The sequence below is a fragment of the Microtus ochrogaster genome, chromosome 16 (assembly GCF_000317375.1).
Source record: "Microtus ochrogaster isolate Prairie Vole_2 chromosome 16, MicOch1.0, whole genome shotgun sequence".
Lineage (NCBI taxonomy): Eukaryota > Metazoa > Chordata > Mammalia > Rodentia > Cricetidae > Microtus > Microtus ochrogaster.
In genome coordinates this window covers 30370953-30396123 of record NC_022018.1, presented here as the reverse complement: position 1 = coordinate 30396123, position 25171 = coordinate 30370953, and the positions used below count along the sequence as shown (strand labels likewise).

The following is a 25171-nucleotide window of genomic DNA, read 5'->3' as shown; positions in this document are numbered from 1 at the left end:
TTTATCCTTTTGTACAGTCTTTATTTAAAAGGGGGGTGGGGAGCGAGGTCACTAGGTGTCTGACTCCAGATGGGGAATATGAAGTCTCCAATTAGGAGGCTCAATTTGAGAGGCTTTTTCCATGTTTTTGTCTTCACAAACAAAGTCGTCAGGAACAGGCTTAAGCTTTAACAGTAAGGGGTGCTGTTGGCATCTTTAATTCACCGTTTTGGATATTTTACGGGCGTCCTTACGAAGCAACCATCGACTAATTTAATAGTAAAATAAAAACAAACATGAAATGGGGATATCTGCATTGCGTAATAGCCCCTACAAGGCTTTCATTTCGGGCAAAAATGATGAAAAACAAAATTCAGTATATTTTCCGCGAGATTGAAACCTGTACGTCATGACAAAGCGCGGAAAATAGCTGGGGTTTTCTGGCCAATCAAAACCTTCAGATTGTAATGGCTCATTCTGTTTGCTCCACCCCCTTTCGAGGGCGTAATTCGAAAACCCCGCCTAACGCCTGCTGTTTTCAATCAGGTCCGCCACGGCTCTATTTAAAGGGAAGCTCGGCTGTTGCTTGCTTTATTGCGTTCCTCAACCATGTCTGGTCGTGGTAAGGGCGGCAAAGGCCTGGGCAAAGGCGGTGCCAAGCGCCACCGCAAGGTCCTGCGCGACAACATCCAGGGCATCACCAAGCCCGCCATCCGCCGCCTGGCCCGGCGCGGAGGAGTCAAGCGCATCTCCGGCCTCATCTACGAGGAGACCCGCGGGGTGCTGAAGGTGTTCCTGGAGAACGTGATCCGCGACGCGGTCACCTACACGGAGCACGCCAAGCGCAAGACCGTCACTGCCATGGACGTGGTCTACGCGCTCAAGCGCCAGGGCCGCACCCTCTACGGCTTCGGAGGTTAAGCTGTTGCCGCCTTTTTCTCCACTGTCGCAAAAGGCCCTTTTCAGGGCCACCCACAAACTCAACAAAGAGCTATTGCACGCTTTACGATCTTTTAAACAAAGAATGGACAGGCGATGCGGGTTATCTTGTTAAGCCATCCTTCCCGTCATAGTTGTGTCAAGGGTAGGTGATTTTTTTTTAAAGTTGAAACCAGAAAGCCTATGCAGGCTTGTTTAAATTTAAGCACTTTAGTACTGGATACGATCATTTAGCAGACTTTGGAATTAGAATCACATCGTAACCTGTATTGTCTGGAATTGTGTCTGACATGTTTCAGGGCTGGATAACGCTTTTCTAAGGGCAAGGTCTGGTTCTACACAGAAGGTATTAAGGTATATGTTTAGCTATTCATTGTATACAATAAGGCCTAAGTACATAATCTTTTACTGGGGACGGCCATTTTATACACGAACTGCATTGTTGTGTAATGGCGTTTTAAGTTCGTGTATGTAGCACGTTTGTACAGTTGCCAGGAGAGGGCGTCGGATTTCCGGGAAGCTGGAGTTATAGGTAGTTGTGTTCTGATATCCAAAGTCTGGTCTTGAAGACCAGCATGTGTATTTGACTACACAATCTCCCTAGCAACCCCGCTATGGTCTTTTGACATTCCTGAAACCAAGGCCTAAAATAGATGAATATAAATTTACTATTTGTGGCACTCAATGCATAGAACTGCTAAATCACAAGTATTTCAAACCAGACTGCCCCAGTACTGTTTTTGTTATGTCGAGCATTGAATTCCAGCCCTAACATTTCCCTAAAAGAATAGAGGTCTTAATTTTTAATACTGCTCTTGTCAATCTCATGAAGCCTACATGTTATTTTCATAAAATATACAAAAGATTTGAACTGTAATTCTTGTTAGGCCAATAGTATTAAACTATTTTATAAAATGGGACAAAATTGGCCTTTATTGATAAACTGCAAAAACTTCCAACATTCTTGAAACTGCTCGCTGCATTTTTCCATTCATTACCCACAAAATTCTAAAAATTAAACTCAAGAAAACACGTATAATCTCTAGCTTGACTCCTAATCATCTGGGTTCATAGTGGTGGTTTGACAGCCTGGACACTGATTAACGGTGTTTTTAAAGTGTAAATTGAAGTACAATATTTGGTCAAAGTGGTATCTATTACTGAACTCATCTCTACTTTCTTCCTTGATATGGTGGCGTTTCTAGAATGGAATACGCCTATGGTGACCTTTATGATAACGAGAAAGCGTTAATATACGGCCAAATTTGTAAATAGGTACACCTAGGGCCCTCCAAACTTTTTAACTCTGGGGTCTAGAAGACAGATCCACATAAAGCGACTGTCCACCTCGTTAACTTTTTGGTTATGTTTTTTGAGACTGGGTTCCTTGTGGCTTTGGTGCCTGTCCTGGAACTTGCTCTGTAGACCAGGTTGGCCTCGAACTCACAGAAATCTGCCTGCCTCCCGAGTGCTGGGATTAAAGGAATTAGCCACCACCGCCCGGCTTCATTAACTTTTGTTTAAAGTGTTTTTGCCATTTTAAAAATTATGGAAGTGGCTCTTAAAAGAGCCTTTGGGTTTTTTAAAACTGACTTTGAAGCTCACTTCTTCGCTGCTGCCTTCCTCAGGTCGGTCTTCTGCAGGCCCATCTTTGGCTTGCCACCGTTGGGGTTGGCTGCCCTCGCTTTGGCGGGGCTTTTCCGCGGCTGCACACCCTTGGTGCCTTTGGTCTTCGGTCCGCCGGAGGATGCTTTCGTGGGGGTGGCCTTCGGCTTCTTGACACCCTTGGTCTTACTGCTCTTAGGGGATCTCGAGACCCCGGACAAGCCCAGCTTCTTCGCCTTGGCAGAAGCAGATTTCTTGACCTTACCCTTGACCTTCTCAGGAGCAGCCTTCCTGCTGAGCTTGAAGGAGCCGGAGGCGCCGGTGCCCTTGGTCTGCACCAGGACCCCCTTATTCACAAGTCTCTTGAGGGCCAACTTGATCCGGCTGTTGTTCTTCTCCACGTCATAGCCAGCCGCAGCCAGGGATTTCTTCAGGGCAGCAAGGGACATTCCGGTCCGTTCCTGAGACGTCGAAAGGGCCTCGGGAATCAACTTGGAAACCGAGAAACCCCGGGGTTTGCGAGCAGTGGCCAGGCCAGGCTTCTTCCTTCGCCTCTTAGATGGAGGTTTCTCGACAGGAATTGGGACAAGGCTACTTGAGGCTGCAGGAGCCGTTTCCGACATAACCAAGAATTAGTCAAGAAATAACCCAGTAAGAAAAAGTAAAAAGACCACCAACAGCGCAGGGGGGGGTCGGGCAGGGGGGGCTTATATAGAGCAGGGCGCGCTGTGATTGGTGCATTTCCAGACACCTCCCCCGCCCCTGGTGGAGGGGCGTTTGTGTTTCTTTTCCCCCCAAAAGTAGAAACTTCCATGTGTGCTCACTGCAGAATCGCACAGGTTGCGACACCAGGTGACGTATGGGGACTTGGATTCCACCTGGCTTCTTACCTTTTATTGATAAATGTTCCTGCAGGCCAGAACTAGTGGGAAAAGACCTTGATTTTCATTCAAATTCACGAAGAAGAAAAAAACTTTCTCTTTTCTTGGAAAATTCAAAAGTAATTTTTGGTAGAAAATATATCCAATGTCTTCGGAGGGATTGTCTATATATGTGGTTCCTAACTGGCGATTAAAATCAATTATTCAGGCCCTAATTCTTATCGAAATTATTTATATATGTGACAGAAGTAGCACAGACATCTTAGCCAGCTCACTGTAGAATCAGACGGTGTTCCTAGAATTATCCCAAAACTCCAGAGTGAGGCCTTCTCGAAGGGAGCAGAGCCTAACAAACGCTCCACAGAGCATGTGAGAGGCGCTGTGTCCCCTGAATTATAGGAGGAACTGCTCAAACGCCCTTATATACATCTCACCAATGGCATCTCTGTAGCCAAATCAACCAACATCAAGGGTGTTTTTCAACCGAGTTTGCCTCTCCTTTAGCGAATTAAACGCCACCAGGGGCCTACTCTCTCTGTCTTGTCCTCTCTCTGCCTGCCCCTTAATTGTCTACAACATTATAAAGCTGGAATGATAGTTTACAGTCTCTTAAAGTGGCTGGGCTGGTAGATGCAGCTGCAGGCGTGTTGGGGAAGTGTTCTCCTCAGAGCTTATCCAAGGGGCACGCCTGGAGATTAAGAGTGCCTTCAGCTGGGCCTTGTGGCAAAATGCTCAGAACTAAGGCATCTGAGGCATAGGGAGGGTCGCCATGAGACCAAGGCCACCATGGTTAGAAGATGAAAGCATGTCAAGAGACAAGGAGAAAGAGAACATGATGCACATTGAGGAAGGTGTAAAACCCAATCCATTCTGGAGGATGCTAAAATGAGGGTGTTGTGGGATTACGTCAACTGAAGCAGAACTTGTGACCCAGTGAGGCCAGCTGTTATGAGTCCTTTCTGGAGATATCTACTCTTGTAAAGCACGGGTCTTAATTGATGCCACAGCAAAGAATTTCAGAATAAGACAGTATGAGAAAAAGCTGATGTCTGTTAAGGAGAAATTGAGGGTGGGTGGGTGTCTGTCTCAGGAAAAGGGGGTATGCTTGTGTCTTAACAGTAATTGTGGCTAGGCCTGGTATGCAGAACTCTAACCCCTGCTACCTGAGGGGCTAGGGAATGAGGGTCTAAGTTCAAAGCAAGCATGGCTGTAGAATAAGTTCATGAGACCCTGTCTCAAAATAAAACCACATTGGGAACAGTGGGAATATGTCTTAGTAATAAGGCATCTATCTGTCTAGCAGGTAGTAGATCCTAGGTTCAGAGTCCAGGACTGCAAAGGAGTGTGTGTGTGTGTGTGTGTGTGTGTGTGTGTGTGTGTGTGTGTGTGTTAGTGTGTGTGTTATGAATGTGTGTACATGTGTATTTTGTGGTTTTGAAGTTACATTGCTCAAACATCTTTAAAATCTAATAAAGCAGTTCAAAAATTAAGTAAACTTGTATGAGGTGGTTGTTTCTCTTCAAGAATTTCCTTTGTGTATGAGCTGATAGGGATGTGTATGCGGTGCACTGTTCAGGCTTAGGGATAAGAGGTGAGCTCTGACAGCTATCCTCAGAGGTCACATATGTCCTGTCCTTAAGCAGTTTGTGAGTTCTTGTGCTCCTCCTGTTTGAGATGGTTGTATTAAAATTTGACTCCCAAACAGTGAAAAGCATAAATTAGACCCTGAGGTTGAGGTGAAGGTTCCTGTGATGGTTTGAAAGAAAATGGCCCCCAAAGGGAGTAGCAGTATTAGGAGGTGTGGCTTTGTTGGAGTTGAGTGGCCTTATTGGAGGAAATATGTCATTGTGGAGGCGGGCTTTGAGGTCTCATACATGTTTAAGACACTCCCAGTGTCTCAGACCACTTCCTGTTGCTTGTAGGTCAAACTGTAGGAATCTCAGCACCATGTCTGACTGCATGTCACCAAGTCCCAAGATGATGACAATGGACTAAACCTCTGAAAATGTAAGCCACCACAATTAAATGTATTACTTTATAAGAGTTGCTATGTTTGTGGTGTCTCTTCACAACAATAGAAATTCTAACTAAGACTGTTCCCTACCCATATCTTCTGAATTTCCAGTCTTTCTATCTTTTATCACCAGAGCCCAGGTCCTCAACCCAAAGAAAACCCATTAGGGCTATTTGTGAAAGTCTCTAGTTGCTTGTGTGAAAAGTGTGTTCTCTAATCCAAGAGCCATCAGAAGTTCATGAAAATTGATTATTATATTACTGTAGTATGTATCTAGGCTTTATATGTTTGGCATAAACATCATCACCATTACCGATAAGTGCTGAGTGTATAATATTGGGATTCTAGCAGGAACCGTAGAATTTCAAAGGCATGTCTGGGGGGGGACAGTGTGGGGAAACGCTACTTCTGAAATATTTCTGAACCAACACTTGAGGACAAAGCATCAAATTTCTAAATGCAAGAGATAAAAAGTTTCCTCTTCCACACACACACACACACACACACACACACACACACACTCCAGAAAACAAGGGTATCTTAATAAAGTACCTAAATTCATATATTTTATTCTAGTATGTTTCCTGTGGGGGAAAAAAACTAAAAACAAAATAAAACAAAACTATCAGTTGAGAGTCATGAGACTAATTTCCACCTTGCCAGTGTAGTATGATCTTCCCTGTGAAAACAGGTCAGTCTCTCTGAGCAACTATAAATTTGATATCACTTTGATATACCCTTTTTCACAGACCAACTTTCTGGACCATTAACTGTCAGTGCTACACAGTCATCAAGTAGACCTTTACAGATTGGCGGAGCATCTTAGTCTATTGCTTTAAAAGTAACACGGAAGTGACAAATGTAATGAATCCTTAGATTCTATAATTGAAAATCCAGAAAAAGAACTCGGATTCATAGTTTGCCCAAGGCAACTGAAAATATCCATTAAAAAAAAATATATCACGTATGCCCAGACCTGTCCAGGCCTCGTTTGTGTTCCACAGTGCAGTGCTATGTAGCCCAAACCCCCTTCTATTCCCTGTCATCTTGTTTCAACCTCCTCAGTCAGCCACGGGGGTACAGGTGACCACCACCATGCCTGCCTTCATTTTTCTCTTCTTCTTTCTTTTTCTTCTCACACACTACTGCAGAAAATGGAGCACGGGGCCTCGCACATGACAGGCGTGCCCTGTAGCTACACCCTTAGCCTGTGTCTTTCAGATGTTTGACCTAAGTTTTTCCTCTTAAGAAGAAAAAGGTTTATAAATAAAAGATTTATAAATGAAGATTTACAATTTGCATGATCTATATTCAAAAAAATAGAGATGCAAATTAACTCAAAAATACAAAACTAGTTACATAGGTAGTGATTCATTCATAAATATTATACTTCCACATATAGTAATTTCTAATCATATTTAGTTAATTAAAATTACATACGTAGGATGCGTATTTGCTTTACATGATATTTTTTATTATATGTACAATATATATTCACATATCACCAAAACTTAAAAGCTTTTTTTAGCTAGGAGTATTTTCATTTTCTACTCATTTGTGTCTTTCCTATCACAAACAGTATATATTCACATATCACCAACACTTAAAAGCTTTTTTTAGCTAGGAGTATTTTCATTTTCTACTCATTTGTGTCTACGGTGAGCATTTTCTATGGAATCTTTAGCCAGGTGCTTATCACGTGTTCCTCGAGCTTTGAAATTCAATATGGCCATTAGTCTGCTGGTATCGCCCATTTCCCTTGTCTCATTTGTCAGATGAAACAACATCCAGCACTGATGAGCGGTAGAAGAGATGCCGTGTCTAGGCCTCCTGTAGAGAGAGAAAGAGAAAAGTGAACTCACTCTAGCTCTTCTGCAGATGTCTGCTGCTCTTCCAGGAGTGAAAACGACAATGGGGATTAGCACAGATTGAGGCTTTTGTTGTTGTTTTCTGAGAGACCAGCAGAGTTCTGAGGAGCCTATGAATACCGTTCAATGCATTTAGTCATCCCAACTATACTATGCCAAACTACGGCTGCTCCCCTCCTGATTATAGAAGATGGAACTCAGCAACAGACACTGGTATCCCCAGGAGCTGATAGATGCTGGGCTTATAGAGTAAACCTAACCCCTTTACTACCTGAGCCTGGTTTCAATAAAGGATTAATGGGATTATCGAGTTAGTATCCTGGGAGTTCCATTTTATGGAAACTTTAAGGATAGGGATCAATAAGGTAGAAAAAGAGTGAGGGTTGTTCTTAAGGAAAGTGGTGGCACTGCCCAGGTGCAGGGGTGGTACAACAGGGGAACACTGGCTTGAGCTGGACCCTGTGGAGTTGCCTGTGCAGGACTGCAAAGGTCCTTGCATGAGGAAAGCAGGAAAAAATAGTGTTTGTTATTCCCACATGAGGAAGGCACTGAGTGATGCAGGATGCCCTTCTGTATATGTATTGCTCTTATTGGTTAATGAATAAAACTGCTTTGGTCTATGACAGGGCAAAGTAAAGCCAGGCAAGAAATAGAGAGAGAGTAGGTAGAGTCGGGGAGATGCCATGTAGCTGCCAAAGGAGGACACAGTGGAACTTTACAGGTAAGCCACTGCCTCATGGTGATACACAGACTGATAGAAATGGGTTAATTTAAGATATGAGTTAGCCAGAAATATGCCTAAGCTATTGGCCATGAAGTTGTAATCAATGTAGTTTCTGTGTGATTATTCGGGTCTGGGCCACCAGAAACAAAAGAACCTGGTTACAATAAAGGGAAGCAGAGGTAAGGGGATTCGCTCTCTTTAACAAGTGGGAGGTATGCATTTGTCTCTCCTACTCAGGTTGTGACCTCTGAAGGCCCAAGAGCTCATTGTGTTTCTTCCAGCATCTTTGTTTTAATAAAATGTACTTAATCTTTTCTAAATGCAGTTGAAGAGGAATTGAACTTGGGGGCTGGAGAATTGGCTCAATAGTTAAGAGTGCTTGCTTTGCAATGAGGATAAGAGTTTGGATCTCAGCACCTACATAGCAAGCTAGGCATGTCCACGAAAGCCTCTAACCCTGGCTCTAAAATGGGGCAAGGACAGAAGTAGAATTTGCTGGTTTCTAGCCTGGCTGAGAAGGCCCAAGAACCAGGTTCAATAAGGAGAGACCCTGCCTCAAAGGAATAAGCAGAGAGTACTAGAAGAGAACACCCAAACCTTTCTTCTTTCAGTATGCATGCATGGGCTTGCACATCTTTGCACATACATGTGCACACACACACATGACAGACATATACACACACAAAATAAATAAATATAAACAGCAATAAAGGTGGCATCCTTAAGGACTGTGCTGGAAAGACCCACAGCTCTCCTTTCAAGTGTTCACACGCATCTTCACAGCTACATCTTTAAATCACACCAGCTCTCAGGGCAGCACAAACAATGGATGTAAGGACATGCACCCAGAAGAGCACAAGACAGACTTAATCAGTCTACACTTGCTTTCTTTACTGGCTTAATCCCTCACGCATTCCTCCAGCTTCCATCGTATTGTCTAAGGATTAACTGAGCCAAGTAAAACTAGTAGAACAGTGCCTGGCACACGGTAAGCACTATGCTACATTCAACTACTAATTATAGCAAGCATTTGCATCAGAGGTCCTAGTTTTTATATTTGCTGCCATGCATCATCCTCCTTTCTCTGCTCTCCCCAGAACTTAGGCCATTCTGACATTGTGTACACCTAGAATGAGTGTACCCATTGTTTACACGCTGTCTTCCCAGCCGAGGTAGGAGTCCCAGGAGGGCAAGCACTTTGTCCTTTGCCCATGAAACAGTCTCTGGAGACAGACAGCTCCTTAGTGATCCCAGCAGGGCAGGGGGAGAAGGGGAAGAGCCTCCTTCTTAAGTCACTGCAAGCCTGTGGCTACACCTAACCCACAGCAGACACTGTTAACTGAGAAGCCATCCTGGGATCCTTTATAAGAACAGAAGGGAAAGTGTAGGAGACACAGCTAAAAGAAAGCATTGGAGAAACCATACTTTTAAAGCCCTCAGATCTATTTTCTTCCAAGGAAGAAAAGTGGCTGTTGCCTAGCCATGCAGAGGACTGGAGCGGATGTTGTCTGACAACCTGGAGGTCTTTTCGCTGCTCTATGGAGCCAGCCTTCCTGAATCCCCTGATATCCTGAGCATTGTGGGCCCTTTTCCTGAGCTTTTTTTGTCTCAGTAAATAGAACCTTTCGTTATGAAAGAGGTCCTGTGTACTCCACATCCTCCATCAACAAAATCTATCCTTATGCTTATGACAAATCCTCCTTAGGCCCTTGCCCTGAGCACTGGTCATCAGTCAATGGGACTCATTTTTATAGTAAAGGTCTCAGGTGCTTTGCTCCTTTGCTGTATGGTCTAAAGCTTTGCTGTGATAACTGTCATGTGGAAACCTTTTTTTCAAAGCTTAACTGCGCTTAAATGCAGTAAATATTTAGAAAAATAAACCCTGAGGTCAGACTCTGGAAGTTTTTGTCCCAGCACCTGCTAAGGGGGGTTGGGGGGTGGGCGACTGGAGTTTCATTCTTCACCTCTCATGGACTGTGTGTTCTCTGCGGCCATGATGCTTGCAAGGTCCAGAACAGGTAAAGATGGAAGAAAGAGGAAGACCAGGAACCAGACATGGCCTTGCTCTCCTTCCATGGAGCTGTGTTTATTTATTTATTTGAAATGTAGAGTGCATTTTTTAATTTATTCAAAACTGGATCAATTGTCATGTGTATGTGCTTACTGGGTGGCAGGTTGAGCAATCTGCCCTAGGAATACTGTGATAACTAACCAGGGGATAGAGTCTACGAGGTTACAGAGAAGTAATGACGAACCCAAAATGTATAATGTTGTACAAAACAGTTGGAAAGAGGTGGTTTAGATGTCTTCCCAGCAGAAGTGGCCACACAGATGCCTGCAGAGCGGGGAAGAGCTTGCCGCACAGTAAGAAGCAGGGAAAATTCAAGAGTTCCAGCAGTGGGGGAAGACAAGAAAACAGCAAGGGCTAGGAATGTGCCTGTAACACACAGTATGGCAGAGAGGCACACAAGAGACTCTAAGAACCAGCCCTTCAAACTGCATGTGTCTCGGTGGTCTATGGAGGGTCCTAAAAGAAAAACACCCACAATGCCAGCTCACACACCAGACTGATGGAAACCCATTGCTGCTTCCCTTCCTATTTAGCTAATTAAAGCTTCTCTTTGTGTGTAGATTGACTGGGCCAAAAGATAACCTGAATTTTAGAGTCCAGAACCCTCAGCCCTATAGCTATAAAAAGGACATTTTTGATCCACACTTGGAACTAGCAGTGTTTGAGGCTTTTGTTTGTTGTCTATCCAACATCTTGGAACCTGAATCATCTCTGTAAAATTCCCAAGCAATTTTACAATATATATCACATATGTTTAGAATTTTATATTCATTTCACTATATTAAAGTCCAAAGGCGTGAGTAAAAGCTAGAGTCTAGTGTCCATCACCTCGATTGTTTAAGGAAGTCTAATAATAGAATTGGACATTTCTTGAAAATTAAAATAACCAGCAGAAAAGTTTAGCCAATAACAGTAGAGAACATGTGAGGGAAATTATGCAGAAGAGAGGGAAAGGAGAAAGAAAAAAAAAAGCAAGAATAAAGGTCAGTGAATTACTGCCTTGCTGCTGTGACATACGCCTGACAAGCAACTGAAGGACGCTTTGCTCATAGCCCGTCACAGCGGGAAGGCAAGGTGGCAGGAATGTTGCTGGTCACCCTGCATCCAGAGTCCAGAAGATGGGCTTTCTCCTTCTTATTCAGTCTGTAACCCCAGCTCATGAGATGACAGAGAGTTAAAGGGTTAAAATCTCTCCGGATATAGTCTTGCAGACACACTCAGCGTTGTTTCCATGCAGATTCTAAATTCCAACAAGCTGTTAAGCATGTCGGAGAATGGGATACTGCCTAGGAAGGCCAGGACTGCCTGTCAAGAATGCACCCAGTTGCCTCCTCACAATAGGTTTGTCATTCTCCGGTCTTCATCACTTCAGACCCAGCAGCAGGGCGACCGACACTGGGGGGTGACCACTAATATTCTACCCAATGCACATTGGGATGTTGCTCTACAGAAATCTTTGGGAGAGCCAAAACCTGCACTTATTTTCTTTTAGGAGTGTACATCATGTATATCTATCTGCATATTACATGCCTAGTGCCCATGGAACCTAGAAGAGAACATTGAATCCTCTGGAATTGGGATTACACTCAGTTGTAAACTGCCCTGTGGGTGCTGGAAATTGAACCCAGGTCCTCTGGAAGGGCAGCCACTTACAGTGAGCCAACTCTCAGCTCAACCTCTTCTGTCTACTCCGAACTCGGGGGTTGTAAGAAAACTTCCTTCCCTTTTCCTTATTTATAATCAACTACAATACTTTAAGACTCAGCAAACTGATTTTAGAATCTAAGTAATTTAGTGAGTTTATTGTGTCTTGAAAAGGCCGACAGCAGCTATGTACTTGGCTCACTTGACTGTAGGCTTCGTCACCCAGGGTGCACGGGATGAGGGTTCAGGTAAAGGAATGCTTAATACCCATAAACTTGTAATTACTGGGAGTGTCTAAAAAAGTGCTTAATCTAAACTCCTTGGAGGATAACTGTTTTAAATTAAATGTTCTTAAAGAGATTACGATTGGGGGAAGGGGTGCATTTTCTCTCAACCTAACATTTTTATCTGAACTCTATAATTTGTAAAATCCCATCTCTCTTAACCACATAGATGGACTATTACCCAGACTGACATAACGCTGTTTCATGTACATGCTTCTACTATAAGAATAAAATGTATAAACTATGTCAGACAAGTGCAGACAGCATGCATATGGATTAAAGATCTTTAACCTTGACCTGGCAAGACGGCTCAGAAAGTAAAGGTGCTTGCCACCCAGTCTGATGACCTGAGTTCAATCCCTTGGATCCACAGGCAGAAGGAGAAAGTGGACTCCCTCAAGTTGTCCTGACCTGGACTTGTGCAGCATCACGTGTGAGCTTCCCTACCCACCACAAGCACACAAATTAGAGAAGATGTAATTTTTAAAGGTAAAAACTTCTTTAATCTTTCTCTGACAACTTCCATTTTCCCTATCTCAAATTGAAGTTCTAAGTTCATAATATTAGGACAGCTAAGATGCTTTTTACATGAAAAAAAACAAACAAAACAGTCTTTGGGGATCTTCTCCAATGCCACACAGCTGCCTGCCAGTACGAAAGGAACTGGCTAAAATATACTTAACTTCCTTAAACCTTTTTAAATCAATAATAAAAGAATCATTGCTTTGGGGTGAAGATGTTATGGTAGGAAAACTAACACAAAGAAAAATGTTTAACTGCTTGTGAGCTTCTAAGGAAAACAAGTAACTTCTGATCTTAATATGATTTCTTCCTATGTAAAAAATGGTTTATGAAAAACATATAACTTCATGATTGTGAGGGAATCTTTCCTTGCATTGAAGTCTTTGCCCTTAGGTGGTATAAAAGGAATAAGAAAAAAATAGAAAGATATTGAAGGAAAAACATCAGGGCAGAAATAAAGAGGATGATGTTAGGAAAGAGAAATAAAACTGGGAAGGGAAACATCAGGAACAGAACAGAGAAAAGAACAGATAAAGAATATCCATCAGAGAGGAAAAGAAAATGAAGAATGAAGCTTTGGTCCTGAGCAAAAGTCTCCTGTAGGCCTGTGTCTCTCTCTCCTAGCAGCTTCTCTCCTGTTTCTCTGACCTGCTGAAAGCCTGCTGCGGGGGCTAGACTCCTCAGCGGCAAACATTTCAGTGCCTTATATTTCCTAACTTCTAAGTTAAAATTAAATAGTAGCCAAAGAGGAGGCACTAATTCATTCTATTTAATATTCATCTAAGGTCTTTTATCTAAATTCTTAATTATTTGCCTGTGAATTCAGTTTATAAGCTGACATGTTGAATCCCTATCACTTGTATAAATTTTTATTTCATTTAAACATTACCATTCACCCCCACCCACTGGCCACTTCCCCTCACTCCTCTCTGCCTTTCACCACGCTGGACCTATGAAAATAATTGGGCCAAGGCTCTAACATGTGATAAATGTCTCCATCTGCTTTTGAACAAATTGTTTCATTTCTCACCAGAATCTGGGGGCGGCGACTGTCAGTGTCGGAGGTCCGTTTGATAATGGCAGACTTCATATTTTAATTAAAGCAGGAGTCTGCTGTATGTTAAATCTACAAATATGAAAAGGCTGTTTTCTCTAACAAGCTGCTCCTGTCTAGACCTTTCAAAACGAAAGTAAACTTAAAGCACTTCTCCCCAAAATAAACCACCTGGAGTTAAGTATTTTAAAGACAAAACACCAGCGGCCAAAATATTACCAGGTCTGTATACTGACTCCATTATCTGTCGTCCTTGCTCTACGACGTCGTTCCTTCCGGTGAACTGACTCAGCTCAAACGGAAGTGACGTTCACAGGCTCTGGAACTTAAATTTCCTATGAAATATTTCAAAACACAAACAATTCCAACTAAAAAGTAACATATTAACGCTTTACGTGGCCCTGACCGCTATAAAGAAGGCTTAAGGTTTAACATAAATTAAGCTAAACAGTGCTTTGCCACAACTCTCTTTTTGAGAAGGTGGGTGGCTCTGAAAAGAGCCTTTGGAATTAGCAATAGCTTACTTGGCACGGTCACTTCACTTGGAGCTGGTGTACTTGGTGACGGCCTTGGTGCCCTCGGACACGGCGTGCTTGGCCAGCTCTCCGGGCAGCAGCAGGCGCACGGCCGTCTGGATCTCCCGGGACGTGATGGTCGAGCGCTTATTGTAATGCGCCAGGCGCGACGCCTCGCCCGCGATGCGCTCGAAGATGTCGTTGACGAACGAGTTCATGATGCCCATGGCCTTGGAGGAGATGCCGGTGTCGGGGTGGACCTGCTTCAGCACCTTGTACACGTACACCGAGTAGCTCTCCTTGCGGCTGCGCTTGCGCTTCTTGCCGTCCTTCTTCTGGGCCTTGGTCACGGCCTTCTTGGAGCCCTTCTTCGGGGCGGGAGCGGACTTCGCAGGTTCAGGCATCTTCAAATCTCCAAACACAGGAAGCTCAATGTGGGTTGGAAGTAGACATCTCCTACTTATAGGGCGTTTATGCTAATGAAGGATTTCAAAGAAGTCTTAGCTAATTGGAAGAAACAACACCAGATTGATTGTGGGTGGGATTATGCAAATGAGGTTTTGGGAGCCACATTTTCTATTGGCTATATCGCTGAGTCCTCTTGTAACCAATCAAATGGGTACTTTTACTACCCAGGAACAAAATATAAAAGCAGCCGTATTTTACAACGCTTACTACTTTGTGCTGTGTCGCTGACTTCCTTATAGCTCTAACATGTCTGGACGAGGAAAGCAGGGCGGCAAGGCTCGCGCCAAGGCCAAGACCCGCTCCTCCCGGGCCGGCCTGCAGTTCCCCGTGGGCCGCGTGCACCGCCTCCTCCGCAAGGGCAACTACGCGGAGCGGGTGGGCGCCGGCGCCCCGGTGTACCTGGCGGCCGTGCTGGAGTACCTGACGGCCGAGATCCTGGAGCTGGCTGGCAACGCGGCCCGCGACAACAAGAAGACGCGCATCATCCCGCGCCACCTGCAGCTGGCCATCCGCAACGACGAGGAGCTCAACAAGCTGCTGGGCCGCGTGACGATCGCGCAGGGCGGCGTCCTGCCCAACATCCAGGCGGTGCTGCTGCCCAAGAAGACCGAGAGCCACCACAAAGCCAAGGGAAAGTAATTGGACGACCATCAGAACTTTAAAAAACTTCAGACCCAAAGGCTCTTTTCAGAGCCCCCACAGTTTCAAAGAAAGAGTTGAACAAATTGTAATATGGAACTTGGTCTTTAGCGAGCTCCAGTTACTAACAGTTTGAGACTATTGGCCCAATCAGTACAGCCTCCTGGAATGTAACTAGGTAAATAAGGAAACCTAGAAAGCCAAGCGTATTTCCCAGAACTACTAGCCAACTCCAGGCATCATGCGGATTCAACATGGTGATAATGTTTTTTGTCTTAAAGTCTCCTAAAAATTTTGGAGATCCTGACCCGTGCAGTTTATATACTGGATGGACACCAAGATTCATAATTGTACTGAGTATTCTTGACAATTATGAATTTATAATCCTCTTTGCAATGTCAAACTTCAACTGGAACTTAGGCAGCATTCTACCTGTTCAGAGTGAGCCTTTTCTTATTCCCATCCTGTTTATACACGTTTAGAATCCCCCCTAATTGTCTTATGGAAAATGTTCATTCAAGTTAAAAATCAAGTTTAAAATTAGTGCTTTACTGAATGTTCATATGGAATTGAAAGCCTTAGCAATAACATAAAAACCCTCAAAGTTCAATTAGGTTTTGATTTTGATGTGAATCTTTTCTTTTTGTAGAAGGAAAAACTATCAAATTACTTGACCAATTACAGCCGGTGCCTTTCCAAAAATGACGTTTCGGGTTCACTCTAAAAAAATTTAGGAGGCAAACAACCTGTATCCTAATAAGTAATAATTATTTTGAAGGAAACTGGGTAGTACTATTTTTTTTTCTGTGCAAGCTAAAAGAACAGTATCGACTTAAAGTGAAAAACCAATCAAGGAAACATATTAAAATGAACAGGGCGGGTCCTGGACAGTGATGTGAACAGAGCTACCAATAAGGTTCCCGTGCTAATTCTCCTGTGTGCTCCAATGAATTTGCCTCTCTACCTTCTGTGTGCTGAGATTAAAGGCTTGGGACACCATACCCTATTTAGTGCTGCGTTTCTTAACCCAAGCAAAGCTGGTCCTTGTGGTCTTGAGATACTGACAAATGTATGGGGACCTAGGCAACCGCATACTCATTCCCTAACAGACATCCCAAAAAGAAAACAATTGGGTGCCCAGGAGTTTGAAGATAAGGCAGAGGAAAAACAATTACCTTGATGTCTGTAAGAATTTTCTGTGTATGACCATACTACTCTAAATACCCCTAATTTCAAAAGATAAGCAGGATCATGCCTGGTTAGTGTTGGGATGGGAAACCACCTGTGGATACTAGTACTCTAGGTTTAAAAAAATAATAATTTTCTGAGGTGTTTAGTTTTGAGTGAGGACCAATCTCACGCAACCCTAGAAGCCTGAGTGCTAGCTACATAACCCAGGCTGGTCTTGAGCTCCTGAGTTTACTGCCACCATTTCTCAAATGGCAGGAATACAGATGTGCACCAACACACCACACTGAGGAAGAATGGTTCTGTTTGTTTATGCAGGGCCCAAGGCTGGCCTCAAACTTGCTAGGTAGCTGAGGATGACCTTGAACTTCTGACTCTCTTAATTCAAGCTCCTCAGCACTGGAATACTGCTGAGCATCACCTGCCTGCTTCTAAGGTGTTAAGAGAGTTCTCACAAGCAACTGGGTTTGGGAAATCTGGTCTCACTGTGCACCGCTGCTACTGTGAGGTGAGGCGTCCAGCTCAGCAGTGAAGGCGTCCTTCAAATTTGAGAACCTGGATCCTTGGCTCTCACTTCCTATATAGGAACCTTGGAATCATTTTCAAATTCTTGTCAAATTCCCTTTGAACCCAAATTTCCCAGAGGTGAGACCTTCAGATGGTGTTTAAGCTCTCCCTGCATCAATATTTCTGTTTCTTTCTGTATCTTTGTTCACTTTGCTATGACAGAAACCCAAACTGTGCAGTGTGTGCCCTGAAATTAGAACAGTGAGGCTGGTCAAGATGGCTGGTTAAGCACCACTGTATGCCAGTCACATGTGTGCTCCACCATATTCATCCCTGCGAGCCAACAAAGTCCTGTTCCATTGGTGTTATAGATGCTTTGATGAACAGAACAGAGCTGAAAAAAAGGTGACTAAGCCTTATAAAGCCAGCACTTCAAATGCTTAGTTATCCTTGCCTAAGAGATTATTATGAGAAAAATTGAAATAGCACAAAACAATGAGTAGACTTTGTTATATAGAAGGCTATATATCAAAACAGCTACTTAATGACATCCTAAAGTCTGTGAAGAACTTAAACAAAAAGGGGTTTGCCAGAATCTGTACCAAGGGGGCAGGGGTAAAAACTTGATAGGGTATTAACATGCTGAACCTTTAGTGGGGCCAGCATGACTTTTCTTAAAGGTAGAAAAAAAGAAAGACTTGATATTATGGGAAGATGGTTTTCAGGAGGGAGAGGACTGTTTCCACGCAGTGAGTTAGGAGATAGGTAGAGAGGACTTGAGGTTTGAATGCTTTGCTCCAGCTTCCCAGAACAACGTTTGCATTTGAACATTTGCACGTGAATGGATACATCATGAACATTGTTAACCTTTTTGTTTTCATCTTAAACAAGACCATAAGGTCAAGGCCTCAACTTGTTAAATTGCAAATACCCAGCTTAGAAATACAAATAGAGACTTGCTTAAAAGGTACCCAAGTGACTGCTGAATTGGATGCTTCTGAGACAGGGCAAGCCAGAGGCGTTTTGTTCTAGACCGTCAGTTTACTACCAGGGAAGACAATAAGAACACACCAAACTCTAACTTCTAAAAGCACCATCTTTTGTAGTAGATCGCGCTTTCTAGTGATCTGGTTGGGCAGGGAGCTTGTTTAGGGTGCCACAGAGAGATACAAAAGTGACAGGTATACTACTCTGACTGTGAAGAGGCAGCGAAGAATAGGCTACAAGGCACAGAGCATCCCCCACGTCTCTGTCCCAGCTCATCTCTGACAGGATTCTTTAACTTCTGATTTGCACTCACTAATTCTATTGCAGAACCCTGCTTACCGCTGGACAAAATTCTCTAGAGCTCTAGATGCCTGGCAGCTTCAGTTACCTTTCAGAGTTTGAGCAGATATTCACCAATTTTATCTCAAGATCTTGGGGAAGTCTCTATACTAGGACACGTTGATAAAAATTATTTACCTTGGCTTCTTGGTCAGGGAAGGTTCTCAGGCACCAGAGATAACATTTATCTTTATCTTAAGGTTTTACTGAGACATAAGACTGAGATGGAGTTATCAATTGGTTTTTTTTAACATATCCAAAACAAACATAAAGCAAAAATAAAAACAAACTTTAATATGGTATCACCAATTGCTCTATACCTGTACATTGACAAATAATCTGTGGACGGTAATATTTTCCCCTGGCTCCCTGCCAGTGCCACTCGTTTTTGTGGATTTTTTCCCTTGGAGCCATTTGAGGTACTATAGTTTAAAATTATAAGGATGTATTTTAGTTATACATAGGTTATTTCATTAGAAGCTTATCATCTGATGATCCTAAATTGTAGTTATTTGTCTTTATATTTATTCCTTTTAAATATTAATGCATTTAGTACACATAATGCATATGTATGAAAAGATTATCAGGAAGTTAATTGTATATTCTCCACTCACACTGGAACCAATGAGACTTCATATGTAACAAAAGATTCTAACCTTTCTTTTGTCTCTGCTTTAGACTAAAGCAAGAGAGGTTAGTTGCGGCGAACTTCTCAACCAGCGAGAAAGAACCACCACCACACGAGGATTCTTCTCAGATCACGCTTTAATGGAGTGCCCTTGGTTGAGGGAGAGCAGGAAGCGAGGGGCCTCGAGAGTATTAAGGTGGCTGCTTATATAGGGAGTAGGCACACGGGTTGCCCTGTGATTGGTTGCCACCATCAGCTGACACCAGACTGCATCGGGATAGGCCCAAGGACTCTAAACCACCGTGCATGCGGGAAGCCAGGGGGACAGGCAGCTCCCAAAGGCATAGCCAAATATGGAGTTGTTTATTTCCAACAAGACGGCGCCATCTTGTAATGGCGATCCTGTCCGGCTACCTGCAGTTCCCCCTTATTGTTTGTGAGCACTGAGCACAGGACTAATGTCATCCAATCTGACCCCCACCTCATGATGTGTTGGTCGATCGAGGATGGAAGATATTCTCCATGGACACATCTTCCCCTGTGCAATGGGTACTCGAGGAACCCCGGGGGTGCAAAGGCTGTGTCGCAGGAATCTACATCCGCACACCTACCCAAGTGCAATGGATCAACAGATCCCATGAGGTGCATAGGCTGTGCATGATGGAAGCCCTAAGCGGCTCTTAGTGCTGATATCTATATCTGGGGGGGAGGAGCCACACTCCAGGGCAGCCAATGCTTGGGAGATAATTACTTTGTCCCTCTTGGTTTGGGCATGAAGATGGCAGACCAACCACAGGCACAACACATAGCCACCCAGGCAGCTTGCCAAAAGCATGCCCATGCCCACCCACTCCTTAAAATGGGAAACAGCAGCTCCTCTCCTTGGGGGCAGGAAAGGCCGGACCAAGGACCTCTCTCCAGTCGCCTCTGGAACTCCTTTTTGGGACATCAGTAGCCTCGACTTTAGATCCAGCTTTTTTCTTTCTGTGAAAAAAGCATAAACATATCCTCAACCCCAAATATATATAGGTCTGGTTTTTTCATAATGCATTACAAGGGCTTTTCCACCTTGACCTAGCAAAGGTCAGCTTGGTGTTATCATGCCAGATCCGTTTGTATCAGGACCTGCTTGTAATTTTATGAGTTGCTTTTAAGGAGCCTTGTTATGCTCTATAATTTTTTTTATTAGCCGTATATGCAGTTTTTTTTATTGGAAGAGCCATTTGTAAAATTTAGCATAAAATCCTTTAAGGGATTTTTTGCTATAACATTAGCAAAATACAGTTGTGTGAATTGTAGCAATGATCTTCTGGGAAAAGATTATTGTTTTTGGCCTTTGAATTGAGCAAACATAATTGTCCAGGAATCAATCTTAAAATTATCAAGGAATCTATTATTTAGTATAAGAAACATTGATCATAGTCAATATTTTGTCAAACCATTTTTTTACCCATTTTAAAAATATATGAAGAACTCAGGAAATTAGTTATTAAAAATTAATCCAATAAAAATATTTGTTACAGACCTAAAGTGAAAACTCTCAACAGACGAACTTAAAAATGATTGAGAGACACCTAAAAAATGTTTAAACATAACATCCTTTAGCCCTCAGAGAAATGTAAACCAAAATTCTGAGATTTTACCTTATCCTTGTAGAAATGACCAAGATTAAAAATTATTGCTAACAATTTATGCTTAAGAAAATGTGGGTAATGAAAAAACTCCATTACTGGAAGTGTAAAACAACAGTCACCTTTGGATCACACATCGTATTGAAAAACCTGAACAAATCCAGACTTTCCCAGCAGGAAGAGAAGAACCAAAAATCTAGGACTAGCCTGTTTAGCGACCCTGCACCAGGAACTAGCTGAAGACAAAACCAGACTGCAATCTTGATAACAATCCTGAGAAACAGGGGGTTTTCTCCTTGTGATTATCAGCATGGTGTGTTTTAGGAACTAGCTGATTACGACCTTGGGAGTGGTCCCGAGGCAGGGAGCTGTCCTCCTGTGACCACCATTGGATTTTTGGAATTTATGACCCTTCTGGACCATTGGGCTGTGGCCTCTTTTCTCAAAAATTCTTTCTCCCTGTCACTAGAGGCCGAACTCCACCCCCCCCCCCCAACCAAAGCCACCTGCGCTACCTCAGCAAGGACAGCCTCCAGAGAGCCATGGGGGGGGGGGGCTGCGCCATCCTGAGACCTGAGTGAGAGTCTCCCCAGCATTGAGGGACCCCCATTATGTCTAATTTTTAAAATTAGGCAAATATCTACCTCAAAACTTAGCAATACCCCTTTTGGGCCTAAATACAAAGTTGTTTAACCATAAGAACATGTGCTCAGCCTTGCTTGGAGGCGTGGCTGAGCAGAGCGGCTGGGCCCTACCCGGTCCAGGCCAGTTGCCCCAGGCTAGGACAGAGGTTCAAGCTGGTGAGCCTTACCACAGTCGTGCTGCGCTTCTATGCCCTGAGGCCCACGCTGGGAGTGGCCTAGTGTTCTAGCCCTGTTGGTCCTCAAGGCAGGTCCCAAGTTTGCAGCTCCGCAGACCCTCAGTGCTGCTTGGCCTTGGAGCCGCAGTTGTTCACACTCCACTACAAATTCCTGAGGCCTCGGTAACTCGAACCATAAGAATATAATTCCCTTTCTTAGCATACCTTGTTCAGCGGCAAAATTCAGATCTCTACCAAGCCTGTCCCAGGATGACACATTAAGATTGCCAGAGACGGCAAACCAAGATGCAATTGTGTCACATTCAGTCAAGAACCTCTCCAAAGCGCTCCGTAACAGCTCATTAAGAGCCAGAAAAATCAGGTGTGATGTTGAAGCGCCCATTCTAAACTCCTTTTATTTTCATTTTAAACCTTCCATTTTGGTCGTGGCTATACTTTAAACCGTCTGCTTTGGTCGCAGCCCTATTACCCCAACTCTCCCTTCTTCTACCAGTGAGAGCAGAAAACCCACTTTTTGTTGCGGATCCCCAATCTTTACCTTGAGGATTATTTGGTGCACCCCCTGACTGCAGCAAGTTCTGGGCTCCACGGAGAGAGGTTTGGAGGTTCCCCGTATGCTTGTCCCCGTACGGGCCACCAACTGTAATGCCCCACCTCGTCCAGCAAGGAATGATGCGACCACCAGAGCTCTTCTCACTGCAGTTTTATTCCAGGCCTTTTTACACTTCTCTCATTTTCTTCCCCTCTCTCTCTTTGACCTCTCTCTCTGGGCAAACCTCTCTCTTCTCTCCTCTCTCTCCTTCCTCTCTCCTTGACCTCTCTCTCCATTGACCTCTCTCCCCAGGCAAACCTCTCCCAGCCCTTAAGTAGGCATGGGCTGCCAATCCCGGATTGCCAGGTGGGCACTGACCATAGGCCCACACATATGGAAGCAGCTGATGGTCATTGCGTGATCAGGTATAGGTCAGACTTTAGCCATAGGAGTTGATTATACATCTCCATCAGGTGTGACATCACGCAGCTCGCTACAGTTAGTATTGTGACGGCATCTGCTAAAGATACTCATCACCTGTACTTACACTTTTAAACTATTATTAACAAATTGATCTCTGTTTTTAAATAACAAGTACATAGAATTGCTGTGCCATTCAGAGGAAATAGAATATGTCATGAATACTTCAAAATAAGCTGGGTTGTCAAGCAATAAAATCAAATTTTCCTTGTTCCCTGCTCATGTGAGGACTTTAATAGTTTGGCAATGATGAAGGCATCTATATTTTGAAGGATTTAGAACTCATGCACATTGCTGATAGTTCAGGCTGTTTCTGAAAAAAAAAAAGAGTGCTGAATTCCACATTCTTCCACATATGCTATTTGGCTGTCAAGGCTTACCCCTTACCATACCCACTACAGTCCTCTCTCTTCGGGCTACCTTACGAACACTGACTGGATAGCTGCTGGGGGTGTTGTTCTTTGGTTTTATTTTGGGCAAGATGGAAGTAAGGAATGCCATGACACAACAGCACTACCTTAACTGGAATTAGAGATGGGTTGTTCTAGAGCCAAATTTGAGTGACCATATCCTGAGAACACAAATTTAGGTTACCCCAAATTCCATATCCCAACAGGTAAACATTTTCTTAACGTTTTGTAGCTTTTACAGGACAATGAGAGTCTTAATCATAAACTGATGGGTGCATCCAAGGGGCAGTTACAAGATTGAGAAGGCTTTTCTCTAGGTCTCAGATGCTACTTGATGACATTCTTAACATTTGGGTGATGAAAACTAGTGGTCTGCTCAGTTGATAGATTTCAAATGCTTTTGAGAGTCAGTTACAAGTTAGTTCCGACTCAGAAGTGGGCAAGGAATGGCTTTCTGGAGGCCAAGGCTAGCCGAGATGAGGTGATTAGCCTCCTGAGTGAAAACATCCGGACCGCTCCACAGCGCGGCAGCTCTAGTCAGTCCAGCCGTCTTCACGGACATTTTCTTTCCAGGAATTCTCATTTGCAGTTCTCCCTTTTGTCCAAGCATCACATTTGGGGCATACTGGGAGGCCACATATTATTATTTATTAAACATTATAATCCTCCCGCTCCCTGTAGCAAGATGTTCATTCCTAGGATCTGATATAGATAAGGCTAAGTATTGGGCAGGACAACAGTCTTCAGCAGAAAAGCATAGCTGGTAAAAGCCATAAGAAACTCCTGGATCATAATGAAACTATTAGCCATCGTGATCTTGATCTTTCTCTCTTTTTTTTAAAACTTTTCCTATAGGTAGGCCATGTGTATATGACATAGCATTTACATGTGATATATAATAGGATCATGTTATCTAAAGTTAAAATAATCAAGAACATGGTTCTTGACTAGGTAGATGACCGGAGTGATGAAGGAAACATATATTTAAAACAATGAAATGTACGTAGCTTTTAAACTAGACTAGCTGCATGCATTCCCCTGTATTCACAGTTATCTGTACTCTGTGAGCTAGCCTACTTACATTTAAAGGAGGAGAAATGGGACTCTGGAAGGGGTCTCTGTAATGATGTCCTTTTGTTTTATTTAGCAAAATACAAATATTGTTTCACTGTTTTTAATCCTGACTAATTGTTATAGTACAACATAGATATTAATTTAATCAAGAAACATCAATACTTAAGGTATAAAAATGTATAATGCTGTTATTAGAGATTGGTGGCTTTTGTATAATATGAACAAGAAGAGTTAGCCCAACTCTAGCTAGAGTAAAAGGATTTAAAGTTTAATTAGAACCGATATTTTTGTTTACCTAAATATACCGAATAACGAGCGAGTCTAAATAATTATATACATACATACACACATATATAATCCAGTGAAAACATTTTAACCTCAAACATGAAAGCTAGTTTTGAATAAGGTATGTGTTTGGGATAAGTAAACAATCATAGTAAGAAACAAACTGATTAATGAAAAGAAGTAATATCTTCATTTGTAACTTCATAAAAACAAAATTAATATTATTTTATCACTTAGAAATATACTATGTAGAATATTAAATATAAACAATTAAACATTTTGAAATTATAAACTATTTAAGAAACATAAAAGTGAGAGAAATGTTTAGTTAGTTGGGGTACTCACCTGTCAGTGGCATTGAAGATGAGTGTCTATTATCTAGCATTTCCCAAGTTTCCATGAAAGTATTCTCAGACAATGTGGGAAAGTTCATCTCCTCAAATTTTAATAGTCCAGGAGTAAGTGAAAAGAACGTGGATACAGTCCTGATCACTTAATCAGAAAGGAACCTTTTACATGATGTGTTCTTTCTTTTAGTTGATCAAATAGAATTATGTTCATCCTTTGAGGAAGACTCTTAACAATTAGAATTTTAGTTATTATATTATACCTTACAATAATATTTGTTGTTCATCCTAAAGAGCAAATTTTATAAAATATTTGCCTATTAAAGTGAGTTCCATAATCACTATACAGTTTATTGGGTTTAGGCGTAATTAAGAATGTCCATGAGACCCCAGAATAAAGAATAGCAAATATTTATTTGGGGAAAAACTCACAAAAAGAGTAGAGAACAGCAGTTCTCTGCTCTGTAGGGCCCAGGAAGCTGCAAACAGAACTCTGACCACCTCCCAAGAGAGTGAGCATGTGTCCAGTCTGCATTTCCCCACATTTCCCCCTTTTGTCTAAATAAGAGGGTTCTAAACCTCTAATACAAACCTATATACAATAAGGACAAATGTCAGGTATTGTTCAGGAGAAAGAAACGACAAAAACAAAACAAAAATAGAACTATGATCAGCATGCACAACATCAAGCAAGAAACATGTGCTGAATTTCCAGTCTAAGGTAATGAACAAAAAA

At 42.8% G+C, this 25171-nt stretch overlaps 3 protein-coding genes across 3 annotated transcripts; 1 reads left to right on the top strand and 2 right to left on the bottom strand.

Annotated features, from left to right (window-relative positions):
* Positions 1–2519: 2519 nt before the first annotated feature.
* On the bottom strand, positions 2520–3200 carry LOC102000428 (histone H1t). Its single transcript, XM_005354945.3, has one exon. The coding sequence runs from the start codon at positions 3144–3146 to the stop codon at positions 2520–2522; it is 627 nt and encodes a 208-aa protein (XP_005355002.1). The 5' UTR covers positions 3147–3200.
* A 3679-nt stretch (positions 3201–6879) lies between these two features.
* On the bottom strand, positions 6880–14533 carry LOC101999342 (histone H2B type 1). The gene is made up of 2 exons (XM_013349084.2): positions 14110–14533; positions 6880–7248 (listed from the first exon to the last, which is right to left on the bottom strand). The coding sequence occupies exon 1, from the start codon at positions 14502–14504 to the stop codon at positions 14124–14126; it is 381 nt and encodes a 126-aa protein (XP_013204538.1). The 5' UTR covers positions 14505–14533; the 3' UTR covers positions 6880–7248; positions 14110–14123.
* A 264-nt stretch (positions 14534–14797) lies between these two features.
* LOC101999065 (histone H2A type 1-E) lies at positions 14798–15207 on the top strand. Its single transcript, XM_005354941.2, has one exon. The coding sequence runs from the start codon at positions 14815–14817 to the stop codon at positions 15205–15207; it is 393 nt and encodes a 130-aa protein (XP_005354998.1). The 5' UTR covers positions 14798–14814.
* The last annotated feature ends 9964 nt before the right edge of the window (positions 15208–25171 follow it).